Raw genomic sequence first — 14,110 nt, 5'->3', positions numbered from 1 at the left:
AATTTACTTTCATCAGAGAACATAACTTTGGACCACTCAGCAGCAGTCCAAAGGCGAGACGCTTCTGACGCTGTCTCTTGTTCAAGACTGGCTTGACACAAGGAATGCGACAACTGAAACCCATGTCTTGCATACGTCTGTGCGTGGTGGTTCTTGAAGCACTGACTCCAGCTGCAGTCCACTCTTTGTGAATTTCCCCCACATTTTTGAATGGGTTTTGTTTCACAATCCTCTCCAGGGTGCGGTTATCCCTATTGCTTGTACACTTTTTTCTACCATATCTTGTCCTTCCCTTTGCCTCTCTATTAATGTGCTTGGTCACAGAGCTCTGTGAACAGCCAGCCTCTTTAGCAATGACCTTTTGTGTCTTGCCCTCCTTGTGCAAGGTGTCAATGGTCATCTTTTGGACAACTGTCAAGTCAGCAGTCTTCCCCATGATTGTGTAGCCTACAGAACTAGACTGAGAGACCATTTAAAGGCTTTTGCAGGTGCTTTGAGTTAATTAGCTGATTAGAGTGTGGCACCAGGTGTCTTCAATATTGAACCTTTTCACAATATTCTAATTTTCCGAGATACTGAGTTTGGGACTTTCATTAGTTGTCAGTTATAATCAACAAAATTAAAAGAAATAAACATTTGAAATACATCAGTCTGTGTGTAATGAATGAATCTAATATACAAGTTTCACTTTTTGAATGGAATTACTGAAATAAATCAACTTTGTCATGATATTCTAATTTTATGACCAGCACCTGTATACTTACCAATAGCTTTAGTTTCTGGCTATCATATAAATGGTGCTTGGAATGTAACAAAGACTTTTGTTTGCTGAACACAAAGCAGTTGATACTCCAAAGACAAAATTTCAGTCAAACAGCAGGCAAGTGGTTGAATTCTGTCAGTACATGCATGAAAACAGTCCTGTCTCCAGGCTATTATTTCTTTACAAATGAAGTAATAGGTGGAGAATGCTTTTAAAGGAAAGAAAATTCTAATACAACTTTAGGTTCAAAGGTTTCTATTTAGGGCCACCACAAATGATTATTTTGTAAACAATCTAAAACTATTTTATGAATAAATTAATTAATCTAATAACTATTTCTTATCCAAATAGTTCAGGTAGACATGCATAGAAATTTAAAAACATTAGGATATAAAAAAGCCAAACTAAAAAAGCTGTAGCAAGAAGACAAACAATACAACACTTAACTCAAAAAGGCATTAACATTATACAGTATGTCTGATTATTGGACTCATTAACATAACTGAATGTCAGCAGTCCAACTTGAAACAAGACCAAATAATTAGGATTTTGGGTTATTTTGAAAATTAATGTTACAGTAAATCCACTCTAAGACTCATTTCACACGGATTTTGTTTTAAAATCCATCTTTAAATTGAGATGGATGTTATTCATAGACATCATAAATACAGTATAGGCATTTTTTTCATACAGCAGCTTAGTAATGTTTTTAAAAGTATAAATGATATCAATTGAAATCATATTGCAGGAGATGTGAAACTCTTGAAGGGAAGACTGAGGCAAAAACAATATTCTATACTTTTTCAGCTGGCATTAAATGATTATAACTTAAGCCTTTTAGTATTAGTTAATTTTGGCACTGCCAACTTTGGTACAGCTTTGCACATTGTTCTTAACAGCCATGACTGCACAATGAGCATTTTTTTTATTCCTGTTGCTTGTTAATCGCATCATCATGTTTAAACATTTATTCATTATTTATAACACTGCTGACGAGCAGGAATGACAATACGCATGTAAATCTGTTTGTTAATTTTACACTCTTGACATTTATCCACACCTTTTCACTTTTTTTAAAAGCAACCCTAGATGTTTTTACCAGTATGTTACCCCCCAATAAGTGAACATTAATAATACATCAAAAATCCTGTGCACCATAAACTTGAGGTCTCTCGGGAACAGTTAATCTGCTAAAAAAAATTAATCATTTTTTCATCATGGAAATAAAGAAGTGGGAGAAAATATTTACACAGAAGAACACTTCATAGGTGGCACATTGTTCTTCTAACTCTAACCCTTTCTGCAATATGTGAGTGGCTGGACAGACATCAACCTGTCCGCACGGACTTAAGAGAAAATGTGGAAAGAGCCCAGAGCCATTTTACTCAAGAGGTACATACCTTTTTTAAGGTTAAAAGCAGGGTTTTGCTGAGCTGTATGGTCTGCATATTTGGCAGTATTAACTGCAAATGTTTCTTTACAAAAAAGCCAATATGCCAGCAACAAGCTTCCCTGCAGGCAGACACCTGCACGATGCTATGCTGCAAACTCTCTTCAGTTAAGTTTGCATCAACTGTGCTAGAATAAAAAAAATGCACCTTCTTGAGTCAGCCTGATAATATATTGATTGTGGTTTACTTACAGTTTAAAGATTGGAGAATATACCCAAAAAACAGCTTTATAAAGCTAATGTATGTTTATACAGGATGTTATTACTTATCAATTTTGACAACTGCCAATTTTCTTTCAGATCCACAGAGTCACAGTTAAAGAGTTAAAGCAAATGCAATTCTGACTAAATAAAGTTAGCATTTAACATGCTAGTCTATCATATTTAACTAGCCTGAGAACTGAAAGTATACCTTGTACTGTGTACTCTAGTATACCTTGGCAGTGACATTCATGTCTCTTGGGACTCTTCCTATGGGGTCAGTAGACAGATTGGGAGAGCATGGGAGGTCATGAGGTTGCTGGAAAGGGGTGTGTGGTGCTCCCGATATCATTGCAAAAGAACAAAGGTCCAAGTCTTTAGAGTCCTGCTACTTCCTGTCTTGCTATATGGTTGCGAGGCACGGACGCTATCCAGTGATCTGAGACGAAGACTGGACTCCTTTGGTACTGTGTCTCTTCGGAAAATCCTTGGGTACCATTGGTTTGACTTTGTGTCGAATGAGCGGTTGCTCATGGAGTCTCGAATGAGGCACAATACCTGCATTTTGAGGAAACGTTAGTTACTTCACTACGGCCATATGGCGCGTTTCCCTGAGGGTCACATGGCTCGTAAGATCCTCATTGTTGGGGACCCGAAAGGCTGGACCAGGCCAAGGGGTCGCCCATGTAACACCTGGCTGCGGCAGACAGAGGGTCATTTCCGGAGGGTGGGGATGGACCGTGTGTCTGCCTGGGGGGTTGCCAACCGGTATCTGTTTCGTCGTGTAGTGGGTGCGGCAACATAGTGTACCAGTGCATGCTCCCCAACTTGACTTGAATTGACATTTTTTTTTAACTTCATTGCACTCACAAGTAGTGGTGGCAAATGATATTTAGCAGACAATTTATCTGTTTTGTCCAAAGAAACCTTATGGTTGTATCTTTCATCCCAATGCTAATCACTATCATAAATTTCTCAAGCTAACCAGCTTCACAGCACTTAAAGAACTACTGCTGAACAGATACAGTAGGTGTAAATTTGCTACTTACATTATTATTGACTTGTCCTGTGCTTTAGTTCCAAAGTGCATCCTCTTCAAGTGTTCATGCATTGAGTAAATAGGTTTTGAAATACCATCTGTTTTTTAACAACCATTTTTTCAGATTTTTGGGTGAAGTACTCCCACGCAGAAGAGAATTTTACCAGATATTTGGAGGAACCTCCTTCCTCTGCATTTGGTACAGCCGTCACCATGATTAGCCTACTCAAAATTCAGAGTTGTAGTATGTCAGAATGTGAGAGAATGGCAGGGATAACTAGTCGATTAAGAAAATAAAATTTGAGTAAAGTTTATTCACAGAAGACCTATTTCTAATACATAAAAGGTCATTGTTTTAGGGTGATAACACAATACATGTACTGCATATGTTAACACTGGGGAGATATATTCTCTATGGCCTTTTCCAATTTGCTCCCATTAGTTGATGAAATATGAGTTTTACCTTTAAGTGGATTTTCAGGAATTTGTAGTTGGTATAAGAGGCTAGAACTAATAAAGCACTACACAGAACCAAAAACAACCAATACTTAAATATACAGTTTTGTACCAAAACTGGCACCCAAAGACTGTTCTTATAAAGGGATTAACAAGTGCCTACACTTCCTACTTCCATATACAGTATAACAGGTGATTAAGTCTGTTCTCAAGTTTAGGACACCTAGCTATCAAATGTCCAACTGAACCAAAATAATACCATAATCCCTCAATCATACACCTCTTGTGTTCCTTGGCCTCCTGATCTCGAAGGAACTACTAAGTCATTACCTTTAGAAATTATTTTCCTATGTTTTTTTTTTTAATATGAATTTGTAACTTACAAACCAAGTAAATGATCTCATTAAAGGAGCAACGGTAACTGATTGTTCATCTGTTTGCCTATGCAAAGTTCATTACACAATAATGAACTGCTCAATTTTACTGATCATAGCTTTTTCAAACAACACTTTTGAGAACAAGAGAATATGTGACCAGGAGATCAGGAAAAAAACAGTTCTAGAACAGGAGAACTTTAGTCAAAGGATAGATGAGAGGTCTGAATAAAGGGAAACAGAAGGAGAATCAAACAACAAATTGACAGAGTAATACCTACAAGCTTCCACTACTCTAAAAAGGCACATGGAAGTAATGTGTGGTATCCAAAGCCATAATGGCAAACATCCTGTGCTGTCTTCTCATATATACGGGGAATGATAAAAAAAAAAAAATAAAATAAAAAAAAAAAAATCTGTGTGTCACATAACCAGCAAATGGCATAGCAGCTATAGACAATATGGCCTTGGCCATAAAAGTCAACACAAAATGGAGCCACAAGCAAAATGATGCTGTAATGATGCCATTGAACATGAATACAACTGTCGTGTTTCTTTTTTTAGTTGTGAGCGTCTTAGATACTACACCAGAAAAATATTCACATACACGTGTTTAGGTTATTACCTTTTACTTTATTAAGTTGTAACTACTCCACAATTGCTGCTGCCACACCCAGTTGTGTATCAATTGGCACATGTTCTAATCAAACCCAGAAATATTTGAACATACACATCCATCCGTTTTATATTTGACAGACTTTAAACTTACACTAAAACACTGAAATATGTACTGGTTAATGGAAAAAATATTTGTTAACAACTGATAGTATACTGCATTATCCATTCATGATTAACCAGTGCCCAAAAAACATTTTTTGTTTGTTTGGAAGAATCTCATATCCCAAAAATTAACTATAGTTGTAACCCAATTCTGGGGACAGAGGTTGTTTCACTGTCTTCACCGTGCACTCTGCAAGTCCATTAGACTGTGGATATCCAGGACTCGAGTGCGTGAGCTTAATTCCCCAAGCAACTGCAAATTTCTGAATTTCATAGCTAGAAAAGGGAACATGGTCACTCCGTACCTCTTTGGGAATCCTATGCCTGGCAAAGACTAACTTCATTTTCATAATGATTACATAGGCAGTTTTATCTGGTATGCTTAGCAGTTATGGATATTTAGTCAGGTAGCCTACAATTACAAGAAACTGTCCATGTAGCTCAAAAATATAAGCTCCTGATTTTAGCCATGGAAATTCTGGTATCTTGTGCAATTTGAGGGGTTCTCTTTTTGCTTGTATAGCACTGAAAGGGCCAGTGTTTTTTTCAGTTTACAGGCCACAATGAATCCATGTAATTTTCTCAACTGACATTGTGTGTATGTATATTTTACATATTGTACACTTATAAGAATGCAGTATTAAAAATCATGATGCCAATATAAGTTATACATATTAATGGCACACACTAATTGGATGCACCACTAAATGTGAATAAGTAGTATACACAAGTATTACCTAAAAAAGCACCCATGATTATCTCTCCTTTTGATTCTACAATATCTTGCCATTCAGGTTTATTAGATTAGAAGAGACAAGGAGTATAGGCCATATGTTTTATACACACACACACAGACTGCACATAAATTGTGGCACTGTAGTGCACTAGTTAAGAGCTACTATTAGGTTTTATTTCTTATTGTAATTCATTCCATATATCAAAAACATGCCTTGTAAGTAAGTCCAAAACTGATGCTTACAGTATGTGAAGAAACTAAATTAATTATTTATTCCAAAATAGTAAACTACCTTTATGAAAATAATTACCTGGTCTAATTGAAGTGTTTTAAGAAGTACTTAAAAAACTTAGGTTTGACTAAATAGCAGTAAATCTATTTATTTGTTTATAATTCAAAACAATTAAAATAACCCAACAAGGAAATTAAAAATAGATTGTAATGAAGAGTTGTAAACAAGTTTCAATTTACCTTCATTCCCACATTTGTATTGTGCAGATCCATTCGAGCCCGTAAATCTTTGTTTGATTTTTTGCTTAAGAACTCCTTTACAAACTTATTGCTGTATTTGAGGTTATCTCCACAGCCACCCCATTGCCAGGCCTTTCTGTTTTCAAGGTCAGGTGCCTCATCACATGTACATCGCTCCATTCTGCCGGCACTGCAGGCTTTTGCCATAGCATGAGTCAGACCCGCTGAAGAAATTGCATACAAAAATGCGGTTTCTTTAAAACCTAAGAAAGGGAAAATAAATAATTAAGAATGATTTATTTAAAAATAAATTACTCAAATACTAAAATTGCACAAACACAGAAGCAGAAGGTGGTGTAGTAATTAGGACCCTACTGTTTTCTCTGCCCCGTGTTTGAATTCACTGTCTTATCACTGTAAAGCATTATCTGCATGGGTTTTTTTTTTCTCCATACTGGAGTTTTTCTGCCATAGCCCAAATACCTGCATGTTTGGTTACTTGGCCATACTCAAAAATGGCCCTGTGTGGCTGAGGGTGTGTGCATGTCTTTGTGCCCTGCAATGGTCTGGTGATCTTTCCAGGACTGTTTATTATATTACACCAGATGTTGGCAGAAAAGTCTACAAGTCCCCCATGACCTTAAACTGAATTACATAGTTTTTAAAATGTTATGGCATGTTATGTACAGAGTGACACTAAAATAAAATCTATCCTTTGTTAACTTTGTATTAACTTTTCTTTCCTTGGCAGCTGGAGAAAATCTATTTTAATTGGATCTCTAATCTCTGCAAAAACTGTTGACCAAGATTTAGCATGAAGTACAATTAGATTTGAAAACTGAAGGTTTGAAACATCTGGGCTAGTGCCCAGATCTAGATCTAGAAATCACTGTAAGTTGGTGTTCAAAGTGAACCTGCAGCTGAGGATGGAGCTTTTCTCTCAGGAGCACTTTTGTTTTGAGCATGCTAAATTTTGGCTTTTTTGTTCTGCCTTTTATTTTTACCACTTTTAAACAAGAGTACTAGCTGGCACCTCAAACCTTCTTATTCATTCTGACCTATTTTTTTTTTTGTCTCTACAGTGGGGTAGTCAGCAAGATTGCTGGACCGAAAGATGATGGAGCCCATGGACCTGGAAGAAATCATAATGAATATGGAAGAATAATTGCACCAACTACAGGTACAGGCCACAATGCAATGCACAATTCAGGTAGGCCCTGAGGGCTACTCATTTTGTTTTGACTACCTGATGATGTTGATGTACATCTTCTTATCTTTGAACAGACAGCAATGTAATTGGTCGCAGGAAGATTGGATGTAGATCCTTACATTTTTCTTAACAGAAGAAGCACAACATGTCTATTATGACATGGAGCAGAGGATGGCAGGGGGTCTCACCATATTAAAGTATATATTTTTTTAACTTGCACTGCGTTTTTATTGTTCTTTGATAAATATTTTTTTAATCAGTATGCTGCTGCTGGAGTATGTGAATTTCCCCTTGGGGATTAATAAAGTATATATCTATCTAAAGAAAGAAATCCAAGAACAAATCTTAACCATGAATGTCTTCTTCTTTAGTTATCTGCCAAGTCAGGTCTTTTGATTGACAGTTCCTCATTTATACTGTCTTCTACTCTTTTATTATTTCTTGATAGGATTTATAATCTTTAAGGTAATATAACCTGACTTACCTTGGCCTTCCTCTTTATAGAACATTAGGACAATCTAGACAAGAACAGGCCATTCAGCCCAACAAAGTTTGCCATTCCTGTCCACTTAATTCTTCTAAAATAACCGAGTCTAGTTTTAAAAGTCTCTAAAGTCCTAATATCTACCACACTACTTGGCAGCTTATTCCATGTTTCTATGGTTCTTGATTTCTTTTCCTCAAGCACTATTTTCAACAATCTATCTCCTCAGACTCAGAGACAGCCATGCTAAGAAATTGCCACAAGTGGTGGTTTCATTCATACAATCCTGCCTGAAGCAAAGCCAGACTACAAGAAGACTCCCTCGAAAGTACTCTGGAATTCTCACTTTCATTGACACTGCAACACACCACTCGGATACCAGGCCGTGTCAGCTTCGGACCTCTTTGTTTCCCTGACTTGCCTACACCTTGTAAGGACGTTTTAATTATTGTATTATCTGACCAGAACACCTTTGCATTCTGTTGCCCTGGAGCTTGTGTCTCGGATATTGAAAGAAAAGCACTAACAATCTTTGAGAAGCACAAGCACTGACAATTTGGAAGTAATGCTCTTCATGTAGGTGTAAATGATATTCGGCACCATAAGTTGGAGGTACCTGATGAAGGACTCTCATTGTTTGTTCATGCCATCAAGGAGAGATCTGCAAGGATCGTTATCTTAGGACTACTTCCAATACTGATCAGATGAAGATCAGATAATAATAATAATAATAATAATAATAATAAATTTTATTTATATTGCACTTTATATTTTAGCAATCCCAAAGTGCTACAGAGTAAAAATAGAATAATAAAATAAAAAAGAACAGAAGAGTCTATAAAATACTTTAACAAAATGACTTTCTAAAAAGATGAGTTTTTAGGTTTCGCTTAAAGGCCTCAGTCGACTGTGGGGCTCTCAGGTAATCAGGGAGGGCATTCCACAGCCTCGGCGCCACCGATGAAAACGCCCTGTCACCCATGCTGCTGAGCTTAGTTCTGGGGACGTGAAGAGTGTTAGTGAGTACAGAGCGGAGGGAACGTAAGGAGTTATGGGGGGTAAGGAGTTCCTGTAGATAAAGAGGGGCATGTCCATAAATGCACTGATGGGTAAGAAGGGAGACCTTGTACTCTATTCTGAATGAAACAGGGAGCCAGTGAAGGGTTTTCAGGATTGGGGTGATGTGATCATACTTTCGCACCCTCATCAGGATCCTGGCAGCACTGTTCTGAATATACTGGAGTCTCTGGATACTCTTGCCAGGAATCCCAATGAGGAGTGCATTACAGTAATCCAGCCTGGAAGAGACAAAGGCATGGACGAGCTTCTCTGCATCTGCCAGGGTGAGTAATGGGCGGAGTTTGGCGATGTTCTTGAGATGGTAAAAAGATGACTTACAGAGATATTTGATGTGGGTGTCAAAAGTAAGTTGGGAGTCCATTCTAACACCCAAATTAGTAACAGATGTGGAAAGAGGCATATTTTGGCCAGAGAAAGTAATACTGGTGATGGTAGAAGAGCGAAGATGATGTGATGTACCAACTAAGATGGCTTCTGTTTTGGATCTGTTCAACTGAAGAAAATTGAGCCTCATCCATGCCTCTATCTCCTCCAGGCAGGTAGACAATGTAGATGTTGGCAGAGGAGCAGTAGAGGAGGTGGGAGTAGTCCTGAGGTAAAGCTGAGTGTCATCGGCATAGCAATGGAACGATAAACCATGTCTGCCAATGACAGTTCCAAGGGGGAGCATGTAGATAGTAAAAAGGATAGGGCCCAGCACAGAGCTCTGTGGAACACCACAGGCGACGTTGTGGGTGTGGGACTTTGCGCTGCCAAGGGCGACATGCTCAGTTCTGCCAGTCAGGTATGATGTAAACCAATTTAGAACAATTCCTGAGAGTCCAATAGTGTATTGCAGGCGGTGAAGAAGGATGTTATGGTCTATTGTGTCAAAAGCAGCTGTCAGGTCAAGGAGGATAAGTAGTGAAGGTGAACCAGTATCTGCCGTCATCAGAAGATCATTGGTGACCCTGACCAGGGCTGTTTCGGTGCTATGGCCAGGGCGAAAACCAGACTGAAACTTTTCAAACAGATTGTTCAGTTTGAGATGATCGTGAAGTTGTGCTGCAACTATTTTTTCCAGAACTTTGGAGAGAAATGGAAGATTGGAGATGGGCCTATAATTGGAGAGAACTTCAGGATCCAAGGTGGATTTTTTCAGTAGAGGTCTGATGACAGCAGTTTTTAGTGCAGAAGGAATATGGCCAGCCAGGAGGGACTGATTTATTATCCTGGTGATAAGTGGAGAGATGGCAGAAATGTTGGCCCTCAGCAAGGGTGAGGGGAAAGGGTCCAGGGAACTAGTAGACGGTTTCATTTTCCTGATGACATCCTCCACCTCTTCCCGTGTGGCAACAGAGAAAGAGCAAAGAGGATGGACGGTCTCAGACAATGAGTCAACAGTTGGGAAGGGCAAGATATCCTTGGTAGAGAGGTGTAAACGGATATTATCAACTTTTTGTTTAAAAAAGTTGATATACATGTTGCATCTGTCATCAGTGGTCTCAGAATGGGAAGGTAAAGGAGGTTTGACAAGATGATTTATGGTTGAAAAAAGTTTTTTAGGGTTGCTGGAGCCATTTCTGATGATGGTGGAATAAAACTTGGACCGTGCAACCTTCAGAGCTTCTGCATACGCTCTCATGTGTTCTCTGTAAGCCTGTTTATGGACAGTCAGCCCAGAGGCCTTGAGCCGCCGCTCAAGGACACGCCCAGCCGCCTTCATTTTTCGCAGCTCGCAGGTATACCAAGGTGCTGAGCACGAGAATGAGACGGACCTAGATGTTAAAGGGGCGTGGAAGTCCAGGAGACTGCTCAGGGACTGGTTGTAAAAATCCACAAGGTCAGCAACAGAGAGGGAGCTGATAAAGTCAGAGGAGAGAAATGTAAGGTCCAAGGCCAAGGCATCTACATTGATATTCTTCAGATTTCTGAAGTAGATCTGTCGTTTTGGTTTGATACGGGAGGAGAAAAAGGGCAGCTCCAATGACACAACTTTGTGGTCTGAAATACCAAGATCAAATACCTGTAGATTCCTGATTGGGGCACAGTTTGAAATGACCAAGTCAAGAGTGTGACCCCTAGAATGTGTGGGAACATCAACATGTTGTTGTAGGTTGAGAGAATCTAGCAGCTCAAGGAAATCAGCAGTGAGATAACCTGTGGGATTGTCAACATGAATATTTATATCTCCTAAGATTATGATGTTGGCAGAAGTAGCACAGAGTGTTGTGAGAAGATCAGTAATTTCCGGAATAAAGGCAGAATTGGGTTTTGGAGGTCGATAGATAAGGAGAACAGTCAAGGGAAACGGGGGCTTACATTTAAATGCAAGGCACTCACAGGAAGATATTGCAGGTATCGAGATAGGGGACAACCCCAGGTCCTGACGGTGGATAACAGCTATTCCACCACCACGCCCAGTGCTGCGAGCTGCCTCCAAGTAACTGTAGCCAAGTGGACAGGCTTCATTTAAGGCAGAGTAAACCTCTGACTGGTGCCAGGTTTCTGTCAAACACATGAAGTCAAGTCCTTTTTCCCTGATGTGTTCTTCAATCAGTATGGATTTATTGCTGATAGATTGAGAGTTAAATAGTTCAAATTTAACCAATGACTGTGAAGTAAATCTCTGTACAGGACGCAGAACATTAAAATCCACTCCACGCAGCTTAGAATTCATTCCACAAAATAAATCCAGCCGGGGATGTGAAGACCTCGCGATATTTCTGTCAGTGGCTCGGGTGTATCCCATGCTAGAGTCCAGAGATCTCACGATACTTCCAGTGTTGATAGTAATTGGAGCGACTGTGCTCTGATGACGCGTCAAACGTGCGACAGATGACCAGAAAGAAGGAATGTTGGTAGTAGAACAGTTTGGGTGGTTATAGAAGACGAACTTTTGGCTGGATCCTCTGTGAATGTAACGAGGACGGCGAAGAAGTCCCAGTTCTTTGATGATGGAGATGTTCATTTCAGGAGTGGTTGCAGGATTAAGTCGGCGGAGTTGTGAGTTAGAATATCTGAACGCCATTCAGACTGAAGAGGTAGGGAGGAATGCTGTCCAGACAGCGCCCGAAAATCTAAAGCAGTATATCCGGGCAACAGGTGAGTAGACAACAAAAAGCTTACCTTAACATAACTTAATAAAATCCATAAAGTCCACAGCAAACGGTAGAACAGTATATCCAGGCAGCAAGTGAGTAGGCAACAAAACCTTGATAAAATCCGTAAAATCCACGGCAAATGATTAAAACAGTACAAGAAAGCTTTCAGAAAAAAAAAAAATAATACGAAACTTACTAATGAACACTAAAAGAAAAATAGTAAATTAATAAAGTTAGTAAAATATAAATAATAGCAAAAACATTAAACATAAAAACATTAAACAAAGAGTCAGAGGGAGAAGCGGCGAACAATCAACGCCAGCGTCCTCTCACCTCCGCAGCCAGAGTAGTCTAATGAATGATGAATCATTCAGCAAAGCTCACTCCCTGAACAACTGGCTGAAGAGTTTCTGGGCAGCAAGAATTTTAAACAAATGAAAAATATCAGCATATGTCCCCAAAACTAATATATTTAAATTGTTTGTCACTTCTAAAATACTTCTACTTGTATATAAGGCTTTAAACAATCTTGCCCCTACCTACATCTCAGAATGTTTGTCCTTATGTACCAAATCACAGTCTTAGATCTGCAAATTCTGGTTTGCTCGTTATTCTTAGATCTAAGCATAAAAGAATTGGTGAGGCATGTTTCTGTTCTTATGCACCTAAAATCTGGAATAATTTACCAATAGAAATATGCCAGGCTAAATCTGTGAAACATTTTAAAAAACTTATAAAAAACATTTTATTTTTATTCTAGCTTTCCAGTAATTATATCATAATATAGTGATCTGATTATAAGTTTAGCTCTTTGATGTGTTAATAAGTACCTGTGTGGATAGCGCTTTGAGTACTGAGAAAAGCGCTATACACATGTAATGAATTATTATTATTACCTAGCATCAATCCATTGCTTTTTTATGTTTTTTGTCTCCCATCCTGTGTGGTGGCACTACCTGCTCAAAGTGCTTTCTATTCTGGAGTCACCTGGGGTACTGGAGGAAATGAGGAGGACTTGGAAACCTTTTTATCGACTATGCTAACTGTATCAGATGTGCCAGTGGAGGGTGGGCGACCAGCTAGCCTAAGTCATTGTGACTTTCATGATGCACAAACTGATTACCATCAGACCCAACTATTTGATTGGCTTGTTTCTATCTTTCAACCGTGGCCCTGCAGAAGTTTAGTTTTCTTATATGGCCTGTTGTAGGAAGTTTTTGTTTTCCTTTCCTCCGTGTCATCTGGTCAAACAATCACATTCAGGAATCAAGAACGTCATCTACATCCTTAATCAACTGAAACCACTATGGGCCGCTTTATTTGCTTTTGTATCTTTTCATTAACTTTAATAACATCAAACTGTTTCTACTCAATGGGTTACCAGGCACCTATGCCTAGGTAAGATGTAGATATATTCTGTATATATTAATTTTTATATATATTAATTAGATATAGTTGTTCTACTGTCAACCTTAATGTGTAAATATTTTAATTAGAAAACCTTTATCTTATAAGAATGAAGGTTTGTTTTGCACTTTAGTGGTTAGATTTTGCTTTTAACAATACCTGGTTGATTTTGTATTAGTATACTTATATTTATTAGAAATTATCATAGTATTAATTAGTAATAATACTACAAGTAAATGTGGTATATTTTGTTTTTGTTGATTAATCTGTGGAAAGCACCTTGAGTTGCATGTAAATGTATGATAAGCTGCAATATAAATAAAGTTTTTATTATTATTATTAACTGCAATTTGAGCTCATTGTTTAGTGAGCATTTAATAACATTTATTTCAATAGCACATTTCCAAACAAACAATGAAGCTCAAAGTGCTTTACAAGATGTGTCTGTATATCTGACAAGAATATTCTTCATCAACAACTCTGATGAAAGACATTCAGTTTTTGAGCTATTTGCATGGTGATTTTCCATGTTTTGCTGGCATATGTCACAGTAGGGAGGACGATAAGAGTTATACA

General features: G+C 38.3%; 1 protein-coding gene across 4 annotated transcripts in view; it reads right to left on the bottom strand.

Annotated features, from left to right (window-relative positions):
• wnt9a (wingless-type MMTV integration site family, member 9A) overlaps positions 1-14,110 on the bottom strand; it is a 521,355-nt gene that overhangs the window by 124,671 nt on the left and 382,574 nt on the right. For 3 of the 4 annotated variants that reach the window (XM_028803901.2, XM_028803905.2, XM_028803902.2), the window contains one exon: positions 6,271-6,533. The exons of the other annotated variant lie outside the window; for it this stretch is intronic. In XM_028803901.2, the coding sequence (XP_028659734.2) occupies positions 6,271-6,533 (263 nt within the window). The remainder of the gene's footprint in view (positions 1-6,270; positions 6,534-14,110) is intronic. 4 annotated transcript variants of the gene reach the window in all.

This window comes from Erpetoichthys calabaricus, chromosome 6, assembly GCF_900747795.2.
Source record: "Erpetoichthys calabaricus chromosome 6, fErpCal1.3, whole genome shotgun sequence".
NCBI lineage: Eukaryota > Metazoa > Chordata > Cladistia > Polypteriformes > Polypteridae > Erpetoichthys > Erpetoichthys calabaricus.
The sequence above is the reverse complement of the archived record's forward strand: the minus strand, read 5'-3'. Positions and strand labels throughout refer to the sequence as shown.